Source organism: Pteropus medius, unplaced genomic scaffold (assembly GCF_902729225.1).
Source record: "Pteropus medius unplaced genomic scaffold, Ma_sr-lr_union100, whole genome shotgun sequence".
NCBI lineage: Eukaryota > Metazoa > Chordata > Mammalia > Chiroptera > Pteropodidae > Pteropus > Pteropus medius.
In genome coordinates, this window is record NW_024351729.1 from 20,545,716 (window position 1) to 20,560,499 (window position 14,784).

The window sequence follows — 14,784 nt, forward strand, 5'->3', positions numbered from 1 at the left end:
GATAATTACCATAAAGCTTTATTGATACAAAAGTACTTGCCAGGTAAAATGAGTCACTGTATAACTCTAGCTGTCAGAATCATAATGATGCCACAATTAGATTTATTGCCTACCTTTATAATTACATATTACAACCTTTTGGGAGATCATGATACCTCTATTATTAATTTGAAATTATTTCATTTTTCAAATACCTTTCTTAGAAATAAAAAGTATAATCATAAAGGATGTTAATTTCCATTCTTAAAAAATTTCCTTTAAATCAAAGGCTAAAGGGCATTGGTTTGGACTTTAAAAATGCATTTATTTCAGGAATAGTTTTTGCATAGACACAATTGATAACATTTAAAATGCAGAAAGTATTTTTTCCATATAAACTATAAGCTCCTATAAAGTACAGAAGTGCATTCTTGAGACGTTAAGGCATTTGGGGACATAGGACACCTCCTTCTTCCCTTAGTTCAGAGCTCGGTTTTTCGGTTTTAGGCATTAAAGACATCTTCATCCTTTTGACAACAGAAAGGTCACCTGGTCCCTCGGGCCAGTTGTCATGATCTTTTAAGCACAAAACTTCAAGTTAATCGCAAATCTATTAACCTCAGAAGTCCTCCTATTTTCCACCAAACCCTCTTCTGCTCAGATATACAAGCTGTTTATTGGAGGAACAAAGAGGAATTAAATCTAAAAAGGAATTAAATCTAAAAAACATGGCAACTTCTTCTTATTATATATCTCCTCCTGTATATAAATATTCATATTGAAAATATTTTTCATGGTTCAAGTTCTACCAAACTACATTGAAACTACAAAATTTTTTTTAAATATATAAAGCTAAGTTCTATAGTAAAGATACTTAGGTATTGTCTGTGACTAAAAACATTTCCTTTAAAAATCATATCATGAATATAAACATTTTGCACATTATGATGCTCTATAAGAGAAAACTTGTATCTCTTAAGTAGCTACTCAAGACGTTTTGAAAATGTGACATGGAAAGGCATACTGTTAGTGACTACTCATTTCTTGACTGCTCACCTGGTATCTCACATACAGGACCATACAGAGATTGGCCTCCGTCGACCTCTACCAATTGTCCGGTGATATAGGAAGCTGCTGGAGAGAGCAGGAAGCATACCAAGGAGGAGACCTGGAAATGGAAGCACACACATGCACACAGAAAAGCAGATACACACCATTTGGGGTTGCTCCCTATTCTTGAATAAACACATCTCAGAGCACGTGGCTATAACATGAATCCTACAGTGTGTGTGTACCATAATCTGACAGTACAGTGACAACTGCCTTTTTCTATTTGAGCATCATGAAAATCAGTAAGAGATAAGGGCGAAGATGATGGCAAGATAGGATGGAGCCTTTGAGAGTGTCACATAAGCCACACAATGTGAAGAAGCCAAAGTGAACACAGTGCTTAATCTTGGCTCTTTCCCATTTCAAACAACTCAGTTCCTTCCACACCTTTCACTGCCCATCCACAACCCACTTCTCACTGCCGCCATGTGCCTTTTATATTCATGTCCCCGAGATAGCCAATGTGTCTGTAGAACAATAAAATGCCATTAAGTTTGTTCAGTCTATGGTCCTGCAAGCTGAAAGCCTGGCGACTCAGACGACAGGAGCTTTCTGCAAGAGGGACTTCAGAATCCCCCTGCATCCCCTAAAAAGACAGTTCATGGATGAGTTCAGCAACATCTACTCCCCAAACCACAGTGAACAAGAGAAATTATTTCACTGGATGTAAGGGAACTCTCATGTGAGGCTGTTGGCACAGGTCGAGTTTCTCAAAGGGTGATCCTGAACACCTGCCTTGGAATTCTTAGAGATGCTTATTGAAACTCCAGATTCCTAGATCCTACCAGAAAGCTTCTGAATTGTAAACTCAGAGCCCCAGAATCTGCCATTTTATCAGGCTCCCAAGCAGGGCTGGGACTAGGGAGAGACTAATGAGGGAGGGGCTCAGGGTACAGTATTTAAGGAGGCATTCACTCTTGAGCAGACTTTATACTTGCACAACCCTAAGAGCGAGTGTGTCCTTAAATTTTATGTCCATGGCCTGCTTGCCCCACCCTAGTCCTGGTCCTCTACATAGCCCTGTAACCATGTTTGTTTACACGCTATTCCTCTTTGAGATTCTGAGACCCTAGAGGGCAGGCATAGCATTCTCTCTATCCTTGAGTTCCCAGCAGCTAGGATAGAACTGCATGGTCTAAAACAGAGGCCACTGGCCATATGGCGCTACCAAAACACTTTCCATATGTACTATAAGTATAAAACACAAACCAGATTTTGAAGACTCAATATGAAAAGAATGTAAAACAGTTAATTAATAGTTTTGTATATTGATTACATGTTAAAATGATGATGTTCTGAATATACTGGGTTAAATGAAATATATTATGAAGACCAAGTTCACTTCTTTTAAACTTTTCTTAATGTGGCTACTTGGAAGCCTAAAATTGCATTTGTGACTATTACACAGAACTGGCATAGAATTAATTTACAAATTCTTATATTTTTGGGAAAGGGTAGAGAAACATGAGCCACAGCAACGAGTTAATCATCAGACTAGTTTACCCTGTTTTATCATTGACAACTCTTCCTGTCAACATGTTTTGTTAGCTTACTAATTGATGAAAGCGCCTCGATTCTGAAAGTTAGCCAGTTAGGAACCCTCACTCCAATAAGCTCCTTTCTAAATCCAGCCAAAGAACAACCAGCTCACCCAGGTAACCATGAGCTTTGTAAGTCTTCAAATCCCTGAAACCACATTTCCCCCCAAGAAAAAGCAAAAGATCCATAGTCTGCTCAGAGAGACTGTGCATGACCAGCAATAAATGTGGCTTTATGCTGAATTTTGTTTTCAAATATTGGGTGGTGGCGCCCATCCTTTGATGGTGTTTAGCATAAAATAAGCACTTAATAAATGTAAACAGAATGAAAGAATCTGTATGCATCTTTCCCCCTCAAATGAAGGGATGCTGCATTGCCCAGCTCCTACTACAGTGATTGCCCATACACTAGGCATTACTAAATAACACTGAATTAAAGCTATCTGCTAGGTAAAAGACATATAACTATTCAATGTCTGATTTACTTTTGGAGCTCAACATGGAGCTAAACTGAACTGATACAATTTTGATATCAAATGACCAAATTAACTGAGTGTTATTGTAATATCTTCAGAGGTATTCGTAACATTCATTTGAATGGAATCCATTTGATGGATGGGCTTAAAGTACTAAGTCATTCACAAGAGCTTTCTCAATCAATAATGCCTATTAGAGACTAGTAACTTGTACTCACTTTATGTGGGTAACACCTCTTTTAGCTTAGTTAGTTACCTGTTTACTTTCAGCTTTGTTTATGAACAATAATGAGGATTTTAAATACGCTTGGGTTTGTACCCCAGTACCATGACCTATATATGGCCTTAGACAAATTACAGAAGCTCATTGGTCCTTAGTTTCTTAATTTGTAAAAATGAGTGTGCAGGATCTTATAAGCCAATGGAAGGGTCTGTCATGTGCTGTAATATCCCTTTCCAAGAGATATTGATGGAACCCATGGAGGGTCAAGGCAGGTCTTTTTAAAACTATAGCTACATTCTGACTCTCCTAAAAGAAGGCAACTCACTGATAAAGAGTTGGGTTCATGGTCCGGTATGAAAGTTCTGCCCCGAATGGGACACTGATGATTGGCTGGGCAATCAGAAGTATCTCGAAAACATGACGTAGGGTTACTAGCACCTGATCAGACAAGCTGAAACTCTCTCCTTATGCTGCATCTCATGGCAGCTACCATCATCTCTGCTTCCCTGCACAACCAAACTTCTTGAAGGTATTACCTACATTATTGGTCAAAGCATGATCAGCAAAACGCTGGGTATACCTAAGACCTTTTCAGGAGATTTGCAAAGTCAAAATTTGTTTCAGAATAATACTAAGTCCTTATTTGTTTGGTTTTTCCCCCCACTTTGTTGATATCTGTACTAATGGTGCCAAAGCAATGGTGGGAAAGACTGTTAGAGCCTCAGCACAAATCATGGCAGGAACACAAAATTGAGCAAGTGATCTCTTTATACTAGTAGTCGTTTTATTCTTTACTGTCCAATACTTATTGTGGGGAGAAAGCCTGTTTCACTTTAGAATGTCCTCGATGAAGCAGTAAAACTTATTAATTGTATTAATCTTGACCATATCATCTACATCTTTTTAATATCCAGCATGATGAAATAGGAATCACACATTAAGCACATCTGCTACATATAGAAGTAGAATGGTTGAGTTCCAAATGGAACTAGTCACTTTTTCTGTGAAACACTGTTTTTTACTTGGAAGAATGACTAACAAAGTACAGTTATTCATACTTGGATGTTGGGCAGACATTTTTCAAAAATGAGTACAGTGAGACTGGCACTTCAAAGAGAAACAATGAAAGTATTTGTTGTCAATGATAACATTTGAACTTTCAAGTGAAAATCAGAATTTTGGAAAACTTGCACTTGTCATCATGAGCTTGACAATTTCCTAATATTTAAAGATTTTTCTGAGGAGATAGGTGGTGATGTTACCAAACGTGATCTTGGGATACCGAATGTCAACACTTAGAATAGAATTGTGTGTCAACATTTAGAAGATCTGCATAATTCAGTGAACCAATATTTCCCAAAAGACCAATGGCCTGGTGTTATGAAATCATCCACAGGTGAAACACCCAGACAAAGTGCAAGAAAGATCAATAGATTTTCATGTAACAGAATACAAAAAGTTCACTGGCATGGTTTCAGGTTCCACACTGCGAATAATCTTTAAAAGTCTGCCAATTTTTGAGTATTAAAGAATATGCTTTTCTTAATTCACACTGCATTCCCTTCTGAATAAGGACCTCTGTGAGTATTCAAAGCACAGGATACTCCCCAAGAGCCAGAAAGCCCAGGGAAATGATTTGATGACAGGGGAAGTGATCATCTCTATCGGCCAATCATACTACATAAAAAGGACACTAAAATGTTACACATTTCCCAAGTACAAACCAAGGTAATTCTAATCAGTGTTAGAAATACACATTACCTCCTCAGGAACTCCAAATCTTTTAGCTGGGATTCTCTGCAATTGTTTTCTCCAAAAGTCTTCTGCCAAATAACTATAGTTGTCAAAAGCAGTCTGGGAATAAATAATTCCCTATATTTAAAAATAAAACAGGAACAAAATAAAGCATGTAAAATTAAAATTTAATTGTAAAGACATCAAGGCAGTCTATCGACCCATACCAAAAATTAAGTGGTTTAAGTTTAATAGAAAAGTTAAGATTTCTAATAGTAATTTTTCTCAGTACTGTCAAAGAAATATTGCTGTTATGAATGGATTATCTGGATGCTCATTTTGTGGCCTCCCCTTCCTTAATAACCAGTCACACCCTGGATTTTTTCATAAAAGTCTTGGTTTCTGAAAGCATAATTACACGAGTAGATGAGTGAGCCACTTAGCTGGGAGCAATGGGACAGGGAAGTCTATTTTATCCTCCACCAAGCTTCTCTCTTTTACAATATAAGACTGGATTATGGTTATGTGAGGCTTAGAAAATGCAATATTGTCATGGCTTTTCGCCTAGAGTGAAATCACAAATAAAACATTTGAATACAATATAAATAAGCTAATATTTTAATTGTTTAGGAATTCTTTTATATTGCTTTCACTAGCTTTCGAGGGTTTATAAAGCCAAGAAAATGACTTTATAAACTCTGTAACACAGGATAAAGTTATTTGTTTTGGCCTCAAACTATAAGAGGTTATGGGGAGGAGGCAAAGAAACAGGAGGCATAAAAGTAAGATGAAGAAATTTAGCAGTATTGTTTATTCTAAATGATACTGGGGTGACATACTGATTTCTAATTAATTTATAATCTTTCATTCAAAGAGAAGGAATATTCTAGAAGTATAAAGGTTTAGACACTAAACTTAAAAATGTCTCAGAAGAACATATACGAGTTTAATAATGTACTTATAACACTAACATACCAATTATAACATACCAATGATATTATATATATATCACTATTTTAAAAATATTATATATATAATCACTATTTTAAAAATATTTCACTGATAATTCTAATAATATACAAGAATCACTGCCTTAATTTAACCTTGACAATCAAATCGAACAATACTTATAAATCAAAGAAGGCTTTTCCTAATTTTATCTATTTTTAAAAGCCAATCTTTTCTAGTATACATACATATTAACAAATACCTCTATCGACAACACACAATAACCAGAAGAACACAATCTGTCAACAGCTTTCAAACAGAACATCTACTTACAGGAGCAACGCTGTTGATCCTTACTCCATCGCTGGCCCATTCCAAGGCTAAGGTTTTGGTGAGATTGTTAACACCTTCTCTGGCAGCTGCGCTGTGCCTTTAAAAGACAAAATATAAACAATATAATCAGTCTAAACTTCTTTGCACAATGGAAAAACAGACTAGCCTTAGATGAAATTAAGAAGAAAATTATTAGAACCTCCATAGAAAAATGTGCCAAGACAGCAATACAGTTCAACTACACACAAAAAGATATCCAGACAGCCCTTCAACAACTGAGGAGATGCTCATCACAGTTGTCCAGAAGTTGAAATACCCAATTTGGATAAGGTTGTGGAGAACTGGCACTCTCATATATTGTTGATGGGAGTGCAAAATGGAAAAAAATTTGGAAACCTAACGGTATCCATTTACCCTTCACTCGGCAACCCAACTGAAGATATACCTCCGCGAATATGAAACAAATATATACAATGTCATTCATTACAGAATTATCTGTAATACCCAAATGTAGAAACAATACAAATTTCTATTAAATTTGAGACAATCTATATATTTGAAACAATGAATTTGAAAGGAAATCCGTAAGTTCATAGTGGTATACCAAAAAAAGTTATTAATAATGATGATAACATTAATAAACACATATATATATAAAGAGAGAGAAGGGATAGTTGTGGCAAAAAAAATCTTTTTATGGAAGAATATCAGCTAAAAAATATAGAATTAATTATGAAATCAGAAAAATCAACATTTTCATACCCTCAATGATTCAGGTAAGAATCAGCAATGGTTGCTAAAATCATAACGTCAAAGAGAATATTTACACAGTGCCAAAATATCACCCTGCAGATTAAAGATTACTTAATAATTATACAGAAATTAAGATCATGATTTTAATTAGTTAATGGGTTATTTCTGGGATGAGAAGGTTTAGAGGGTTTGACTTTCTACCTTATACAGTTTTTTATATCTATAAAAACTAGCATGCATTGTTTTTATAACACCGAGATAGGTTCATTTCAAAGAAATAACGATTCCATGATGGAAAATAAAAAAAAAAAATTATTTAAAAATAAAAGGAATCAGAACTTATAAAAGATACTAAAGGAATGAGCAAAACTAAACTTCTTAAACCAGATTTTTTAACTGTTGTACATGTGGTTTTCAAGTAGCTCCCTGGCACATTGTTTTTCTACCTGGAAGGCCTTTTGGATAATTATGAAAAATTTACCGATTCAGTTTCATTAGTTCTTTGATTTCTTTCCTTTAAAAAAAAATCGGTTTGCTATGTAAAAATTTAACATAATCGGAATAAGAGTCAAATATGTCAAATTTCATTATGAAGTAACAATTTAGCAGTTATGCCTAAAATTAAATAAGTATATTCATGATATTCAAATCTAAATTTGAAGATTAGGTTAGTTTCATTCCACTCCTTCACAGAGGTTTCTAAACAATAGGGACCAATTTAGAAACATCTGGATCAGGTTCAGCAGATAAAATATAGGACATTCAACTAAATTCAAATTTAAGATAAACCACAAAAATTTTTTTTACCATAAGTATGCCCCATCAATAGTTGGGACATATTTGTAATTAAAAGAGTATTAAATAAGGCATCCTGTTTGCTTGTTTTTCTTTTCTTGGTAAATCTGCCACCCCTAATATGAATGAGAATTTCAGAAGTACATTTTTAAAGTCCAAATAAAGGGAAACGTTAAATATTGAGATCATAACTCATTAAAGGAGTAATGAAATGAGTCCTTTAAGAAAATTTCCCTACCCGACTCTCCGTATTCAGAGGACAAAATCCAAAGACAATTGTTAATATCAAAAGCAAAGGGAAACCAGCCTTGAATAGTCCCCCTGAGCAGACAAAACCGGTTAAGTTATAGAAACAAAGCTTAACTTAGTTTGTTTTGCAAAGCTAACCTGACTGAATCATTTCTTGCTTTTGCCTCTGGAAATCATAGGCAAGCTTAACTGTCTCCCAAGGTGTATATGAGGTAACTATTGAAAAATCAAAAACTGTAAACAATCGCTGTGAAGACTAGTCACTGTTGTCTCACCAGATAAGCTGCTTGATAACAATATACCTCTGAGCCTTATTCCATGTTTTCGCTTGAGTGCTCCTGGTCCACAAACTATCTTTTTGATGTATGCACAATAATTGATACTAAATACTACTTCACTGATATACTGGTTTTACTTTGGCTATTTCTGAACCTTTGACACATAGGAAAAAATATATAAAAATGCTTACACAACTCCTGGATATCCATTTTTAGTAAGCATAGTAATATTGACAATAGATCCTCCATGCTTTTTCATCCAGGAGTTGTAAACTGCAGAAAACAGATAAATGAAAATTATATTAAATACTGTCCCAACCCTTCTCTGATCCTGCTCCAGCATGCTTTTTATTTGATATATTTTAAATTTTAATTTACATTTACCAAATTTAATTTACAAAAGCCTGATTGAGGTACACTTCACATATCATAAATTTCACTCACTTAGTGCATAATTTAATGATTTTTAATAGATATACAGACCTGTTACTATCACCACAATCCAGTTTCAGAACATTTCCATTATCCCAAAAAGTTCTTTTGTGCCTATTTGCAGCACAACCCATCCTCCGGCAAACATTCATTTACTTTGTTTCTACAGATTTGCCTCTTCTAAACATTTCACATAAACAGAATCACACAATATGTGGTCTTTTCTGTCTGGCTTCTTGGAACGTTTGTGAGATTGGCCTGTACTGTGACATGTATCAATAGTTACTTTTTATTGCTGAATGGTATTCCATTGTATGGATTGCCACTTTTTATTTAACCATTCACCAGCAGATGAACATTTAGATAGTTTCCACTTTGGGGGGGTGATATGAACACAAGTCTTTAGGTTGAAACATGTTTTTATTTCTCTTGGGTATATATCTATGGGCAGTATGCAGGGTCTAGGTTTAGCTTTTCAGAAAACTGCCAAATTACTTTCCAAAGTGTCTCCACAATTTGACATTCCTCCAAAAATGCATGAGGATTCCAGTTTCTCCACACTATTACTGTCTGGCTTTTTGATCATAGCCATTCTAGTGGATGTAAAGTGATATCTCGTGAAAGTTTTGATTTGCAGGTGATGACTAATGACTAATGGTGCTGAGCATCTTCTGATGAGCTTATTAGCCATTCACATATCTTCTTTGCTGAAATCTACTCAAATCTTTTGCTCATTTTTTAATCGGGTTGTTTTCTTATTTTTGAATTGTAAAAGTTCTTTGCATGTTCTAGATACGAGTGCTTTTTCAGATATGTGATTTGAATATCTTTTCTCCCAGTCCGTGGCTTATCTTTTCATTTTCTTAACGGTGTCTTTTGAAGTACAAACATGTTTAATTTTAAGTCCAGTGTATCGATTTTATATTTTATAAGTGGTATTTTTGGCAGTGTATCTTAGGACTCTACCTAACCCAAGGTCGGAAAGATTTTCTTCCTTGTTTGCTTCTAAAAGTTTTAGAATTTTACTTTTTGCATCTAGGTCCATGATCCATTTTGAACTTTTGGTTAACTTTCATTTATGCTGAGAGGTAAGTGTCTTTTGGCATGTAGATATCCAACTGCCACAGTATTATTTCCCATAGAATTGCATTGGCACCTTTGACAGATATCAATTGACCATAAATATAAGGGCTTATTTCTGGACTCTCAATTCTGTTCCATTTACCTATACATCTATCCTTATGCCAGGATCACAGTTTTTTTTTCAAATCAAGAAGTAGCTTTGAAATCAAGAGGAATCAATCCTCCAATTTTCTACTTTTGTAAAATTGTTTTGACTATTCTGGGTTCTTTGCATTTCCACATACATTTTAGGACCAGCTTGTCAATTTTCACACACACACACCCACAAAAATGATAGAGATTGCATTGAATCTACAAATTGAACCTATCAATTTGGGAAGAACTGCCATCTCAACATATTGGGCCTTTCAATTCATAAACACAGAATGTCTTTTTATTTATTCAGATCTTCTTTCATTTCTCTTAGTAATGTTTTGTAGTTTTTAGCAAATTAGTCTTAAACTTTTTTGTTAACTTCATTCTTAAATATTGCATCATTTTTCAAGTCCGATTTGACATATAGGCATCCATTCTATTCATACAAGTCAAGACGAGGCTACAGATGTACCTCAGGACTCACTTCAACAGAAATCTAATTTTTAGAGTATTAGATTAATTAAAGACCTGAGATCAATTCAATATAATTCCTATTAGAAACTTAAGCAAAAATAAGGATGCCTCCCCACTAATACTTAATGCTTTACTGGGAATTCTTACCAATTCTTAATATATGACAGAAAAAAGGAGTAAAACCACTAGAAAAGAAGACATGAAATATAATATATTTAAAATCAAAGACAACTTTTTCACATTGCAAATTACAATATGTCCTGCAATTGGTGGCATCTTACAATTACAAAAAGTACTGTTTTTACTTTTTTAACAGTCTATAAAATGATGGTGCATTTCACAATTGACTGTATCTCTGAATCAATGAAATACAATAGTTGTCTTCAGACAACATAATCGTATATCTAGAAAACCCAAAAGACTAATTTGACAAACCAGTAAGTAATTACTACCGGTAAGTAATGATCTATTGATAAATCTACAAGATCAATTTAAAAAAATAATTCTTCTGTAAACCAACAAAACTAGTTGATAAATTATTGGGAAAAAAGCCCATTCAAAAAAGCAATAGACATAAAAAAATCTAGGTGAATCTTAATAAAAAAAATATGAGCTCTCCATGACAAAAACCACAAACGTTTAGATATAAAAGAAAAATTAATTAATGAAAAGACATGTCATAATGGGAAGACAATATTTAAACACGTTACTTATTTCCAAATTATTGAAAAGTTTAACACAATTCCAATTAAATTCCCCAACAGGACTTTTGGGAAAGAAACTAGAACATAAAATTCATCTGAAAGAATAAATGGTTATAAATAGCCAAAAAAAAAAAAAAAAGTTCGGAAATGAAAATTAATAAAGCAGTTGTGCCACATCAAATATTTTAAAAATTTGTAAAATGATTTGATAATTAGCATAAGAAAGAATAAGTTTATTCAAATTACCTTACACTGACTTTTTGCTTCTGCTTAAAAACTCCTACATATTTTACTCTGAAATCATCTTTGTGTTTCTCCCTTGACACTTTTCCAGGGCCATTACGAGGATACCTCTTCAAGATATTTGAGATAGTCATCAGATGCCAGTCATAAGTCCAGGTTGTTGTTTCCTGTGCTTCTGACTGAGTGGCTATAAATCAGAGGTGCCTATGACCTCCTGCTTGGATTCCACTAATTGGCTAGTGCAGCTCTCAGAACTCGAGAAACTAGTTTACTCACCAGATTACCAGTTTATTACCAAGAATAATAAAGGATAGGAATCAATAGTCAGATGAAGAGAGATACATAGGACAAGGTTCTAAACAAAGGAACTAACTGTCCTCATAGAATTTGGGGCCCAGCATTGTGGTGTGTGGAAATGTTATGGTTCACAAACCTGGGAGCTCTCTGAACCCCATCCTTTTGGGCTTTTATGGAGGCTCCACGACATAAGTACAGTTAATTAAATCATTGGCTATTGGTGACTGATTCAACTTCCAACCTCTCTCTCCTCCCCAGAAATTAGGAGGCAGGACTGAAAGTGCTAACCCTCTATTCATAGTTGGTTCCCTGGCAACTAGTACCACTCCCATCTTTAGGGGATTTCCAAAAGTCACTTCATTAACATTAACTCAGTTATGGTTGATAAGGGTTTGTTATGTATAGCAAGACAGCCATTTCACCTTAATGGCTCTGAATCAATTTCAAGAACTGAGAACAAGAGACCAAATATGACAAAAGATGCTTCCATTGTTCTTATTGATCAAGAAATTCCAAGGATTTGGGGAGCTGTTGGCCAGGAACTGTGGATGGAAGATGTATTTATAAATCACAATATCACAGTCCTTATGACTATGGAACTACAAAACTATCCCTAAACTACCTACCTGAACTTTCATGCGTTAGGGAGGGAGAAATTTCCTTCTACCCTTCTAGGTTCTTCGGCTAGCCTAATAATAAAATCTGCATGAGACAAATTAACTAGAAAAAATAACCAGATTTAATTATACACATACGAATGGGATCCCCACATACATGAGAGAGTCATGACTCCACATACTTGAGCGGTTCTGAGATGAAAAGTTAAAATGAAGTATATATGCCACTCTGAGCTAAGGATGAGGTAAAGGACCTTGGGTCTCTAGAGAGGAGAGGGAGGTCTCTGAAGAATAAGAACAGCATATGTTCAGTAATTAGATGTTTGTCTTGCCCTATATGTAGGTCATAAAAAGGTATCTTTGGTAATAACTCTTAGAATGGGCAAGGCCCCCAATTTAAATTCTTCTAGGTAGTTAAGGAAGGGGCAAATGTTTTTCCTGAACCTGCCAGGTCTCAAATGCCTGCAGCTCAAAATAATCCACATGCCAAAGCAGCACATTTTGGAGAGACTGTTCTGAACCCCTTCATTATCTTCTTTAAACTGTCTTTTCTGGGTCTCTACACTGGAGCAGCCAATCCTGCATCACAACTAATATAGATCTTTATATTTTTAAAGATATAATGAAGCCTGGGAATGCCTTCAAGACCTTTGGCTTAGAGATACTAAGAATACAAAGTCTAACCCACGTTGGGGTGAAGATCCTTTAGGTCAGAATAAACTCGTTCTATGTTCTGCATCATAAAAATGTCTTGGATAGTTTGTAAGGAAACACTTCAATTACCTAACTTCAGGAGTTTAATGTCACCGCCTATGAAACATAACCTTTAATACAAAGACTATACATACATGCTAATTAGTTGTTAGTCAGAAAGAATGTGGACTCTGGCATTCTCCCTTAAGATTTGACTGAATTAATCAACAGGTTCTTATAACAGCTTTAACATATTCATTTATTAAAGAAAAAGAAAGTTAAATGTGAGAGTTCTTTTTAATGTTATGAACAACATTATAGCCATATCTTTGTACAGATCCTTAATAATTTTCTCATGACAAATTCCTAGAAATAAAATCACAAATTCAAAAGCCATCCATACTTTATAAATATTGCCAAATTACTATTTGGAAATGTAGCAATTTACATTTCTATGTTGTACGTGGGAAAATTAGGGCAGTAAATGTCAATGACATGGAGCTTCTAAGCCCCTAACAATTCCTCTTTCAGTATTGTCTGTAACCTTTAAACAAATCACACTTGCCTGCTTTGCACAGGTAGAAGGTTCCTGACAGGTTGGTTTCAATGACAGCATGCCATCCCTTTGAAGTGATGCTTTCAGCAGGAGAAATGAACTGGCCTCCTCCATTGTTTACTAAGAAATTGATCTTGCCATAAATATCTAAGGTAGATTTGACCAAATTATTCACCTAAAGAAAAACATTAAAAGCCAACTGGTTAATAACCTAATTTGCTACTTGGGTTGATGTCTTGTTCTAGGAGAGTAACAGAGCTTACAATCTCTTACCATGAATGGGTAACCCCGAGTATCACAATACCACAAGATCATAAAACTAAATTTATTTTGCTTCCCTTTCTTTCCTTTTCCTGAGGTGACTTACTCAATAAATCATTAGAAGAATCTCTTTCACAGGCTCTGCTTCTTGTGAACCTCATCTGAGATGGTTACAATAGGAAAATCTGAAGCACAGTCAGGTTTAGGAATCACTACTATATATTAAAAGTGAATGAGTCAATGATACAGATATATTTGCATTACCTCCTCTTCTTTGCGGATGTTGCACTGTAGGGGAGTGACTTGAGACTTGTTGGTAGGGGGCAAGAGAGTCTTCAGTTCATCTGCAGCAGATTTTAATACATCAAACTTACGGGACGCAATGACCACATTACAGCCTGAGGAGAAAAAAGCCAAAGAACGAGTAAATATGCTCTCATTGGTTGTCCAAATTCCAAATAATAATAATAATTTAGCAAATTTGCACATGTTCCCATAAAAAAGGTGAATTGCGAGTTCTGCTTCTGGTCAAGATGGAGTAACACGAACTAAGTTTACCCAACAGCCCAAAACAATTAGAAAACTGGACAAGATACACCAAACCACGGTTTTCAGGCATTGGACGTCAGGTAGCACTGGGCAGTGATCTTAGAGAGTGGAAACAAGTGGCGTGAGCTCTATGATTATTCCAGCTTGCTTCCTGAAGAGAGTTTTTGGCTTCAGCACAAGGAGGAGGAACCTATTCAGAGCCCAGCAGTCTCCTGAATGGAAGAGATGAAGCTGAAAGGGAGGCTAAGATGGCCACATTACACAGGGCATAGAGAGAAGAGAGGTACACGGAGAGAGACAACTCCAGAGATCTGCAGAGAATTT

At 35.2% G+C, this 14,784-nt stretch overlaps 1 protein-coding gene across 1 annotated transcript in view; it reads right to left on the minus strand.

Moving 5' to 3' along the window:
- Positions 1-14,784, minus strand: part of PECR (peroxisomal trans-2-enoyl-CoA reductase) — an 18,009-nt gene continuing 3,225 nt past the window's right edge. The window contains exons 2-8 of the mRNA XM_039844717.1: positions 14,176-14,309; positions 13,660-13,825; positions 8,608-8,689; positions 6,342-6,438; positions 5,088-5,198; positions 1,036-1,147; positions 1-555 (exon numbers count right to left, since the gene is read on the minus strand). Of these exons, the coding sequence (XP_039700651.1) occupies positions 419-555; positions 1,036-1,147; positions 5,088-5,198; positions 6,342-6,438; positions 8,608-8,689; positions 13,660-13,825; positions 14,176-14,309 (839 nt within the window). The 3' untranslated portion in view covers positions 1-418. The remainder of the gene's footprint in view (positions 556-1,035; positions 1,148-5,087; positions 5,199-6,341; positions 6,439-8,607; positions 8,690-13,659; positions 13,826-14,175; positions 14,310-14,784) is intronic.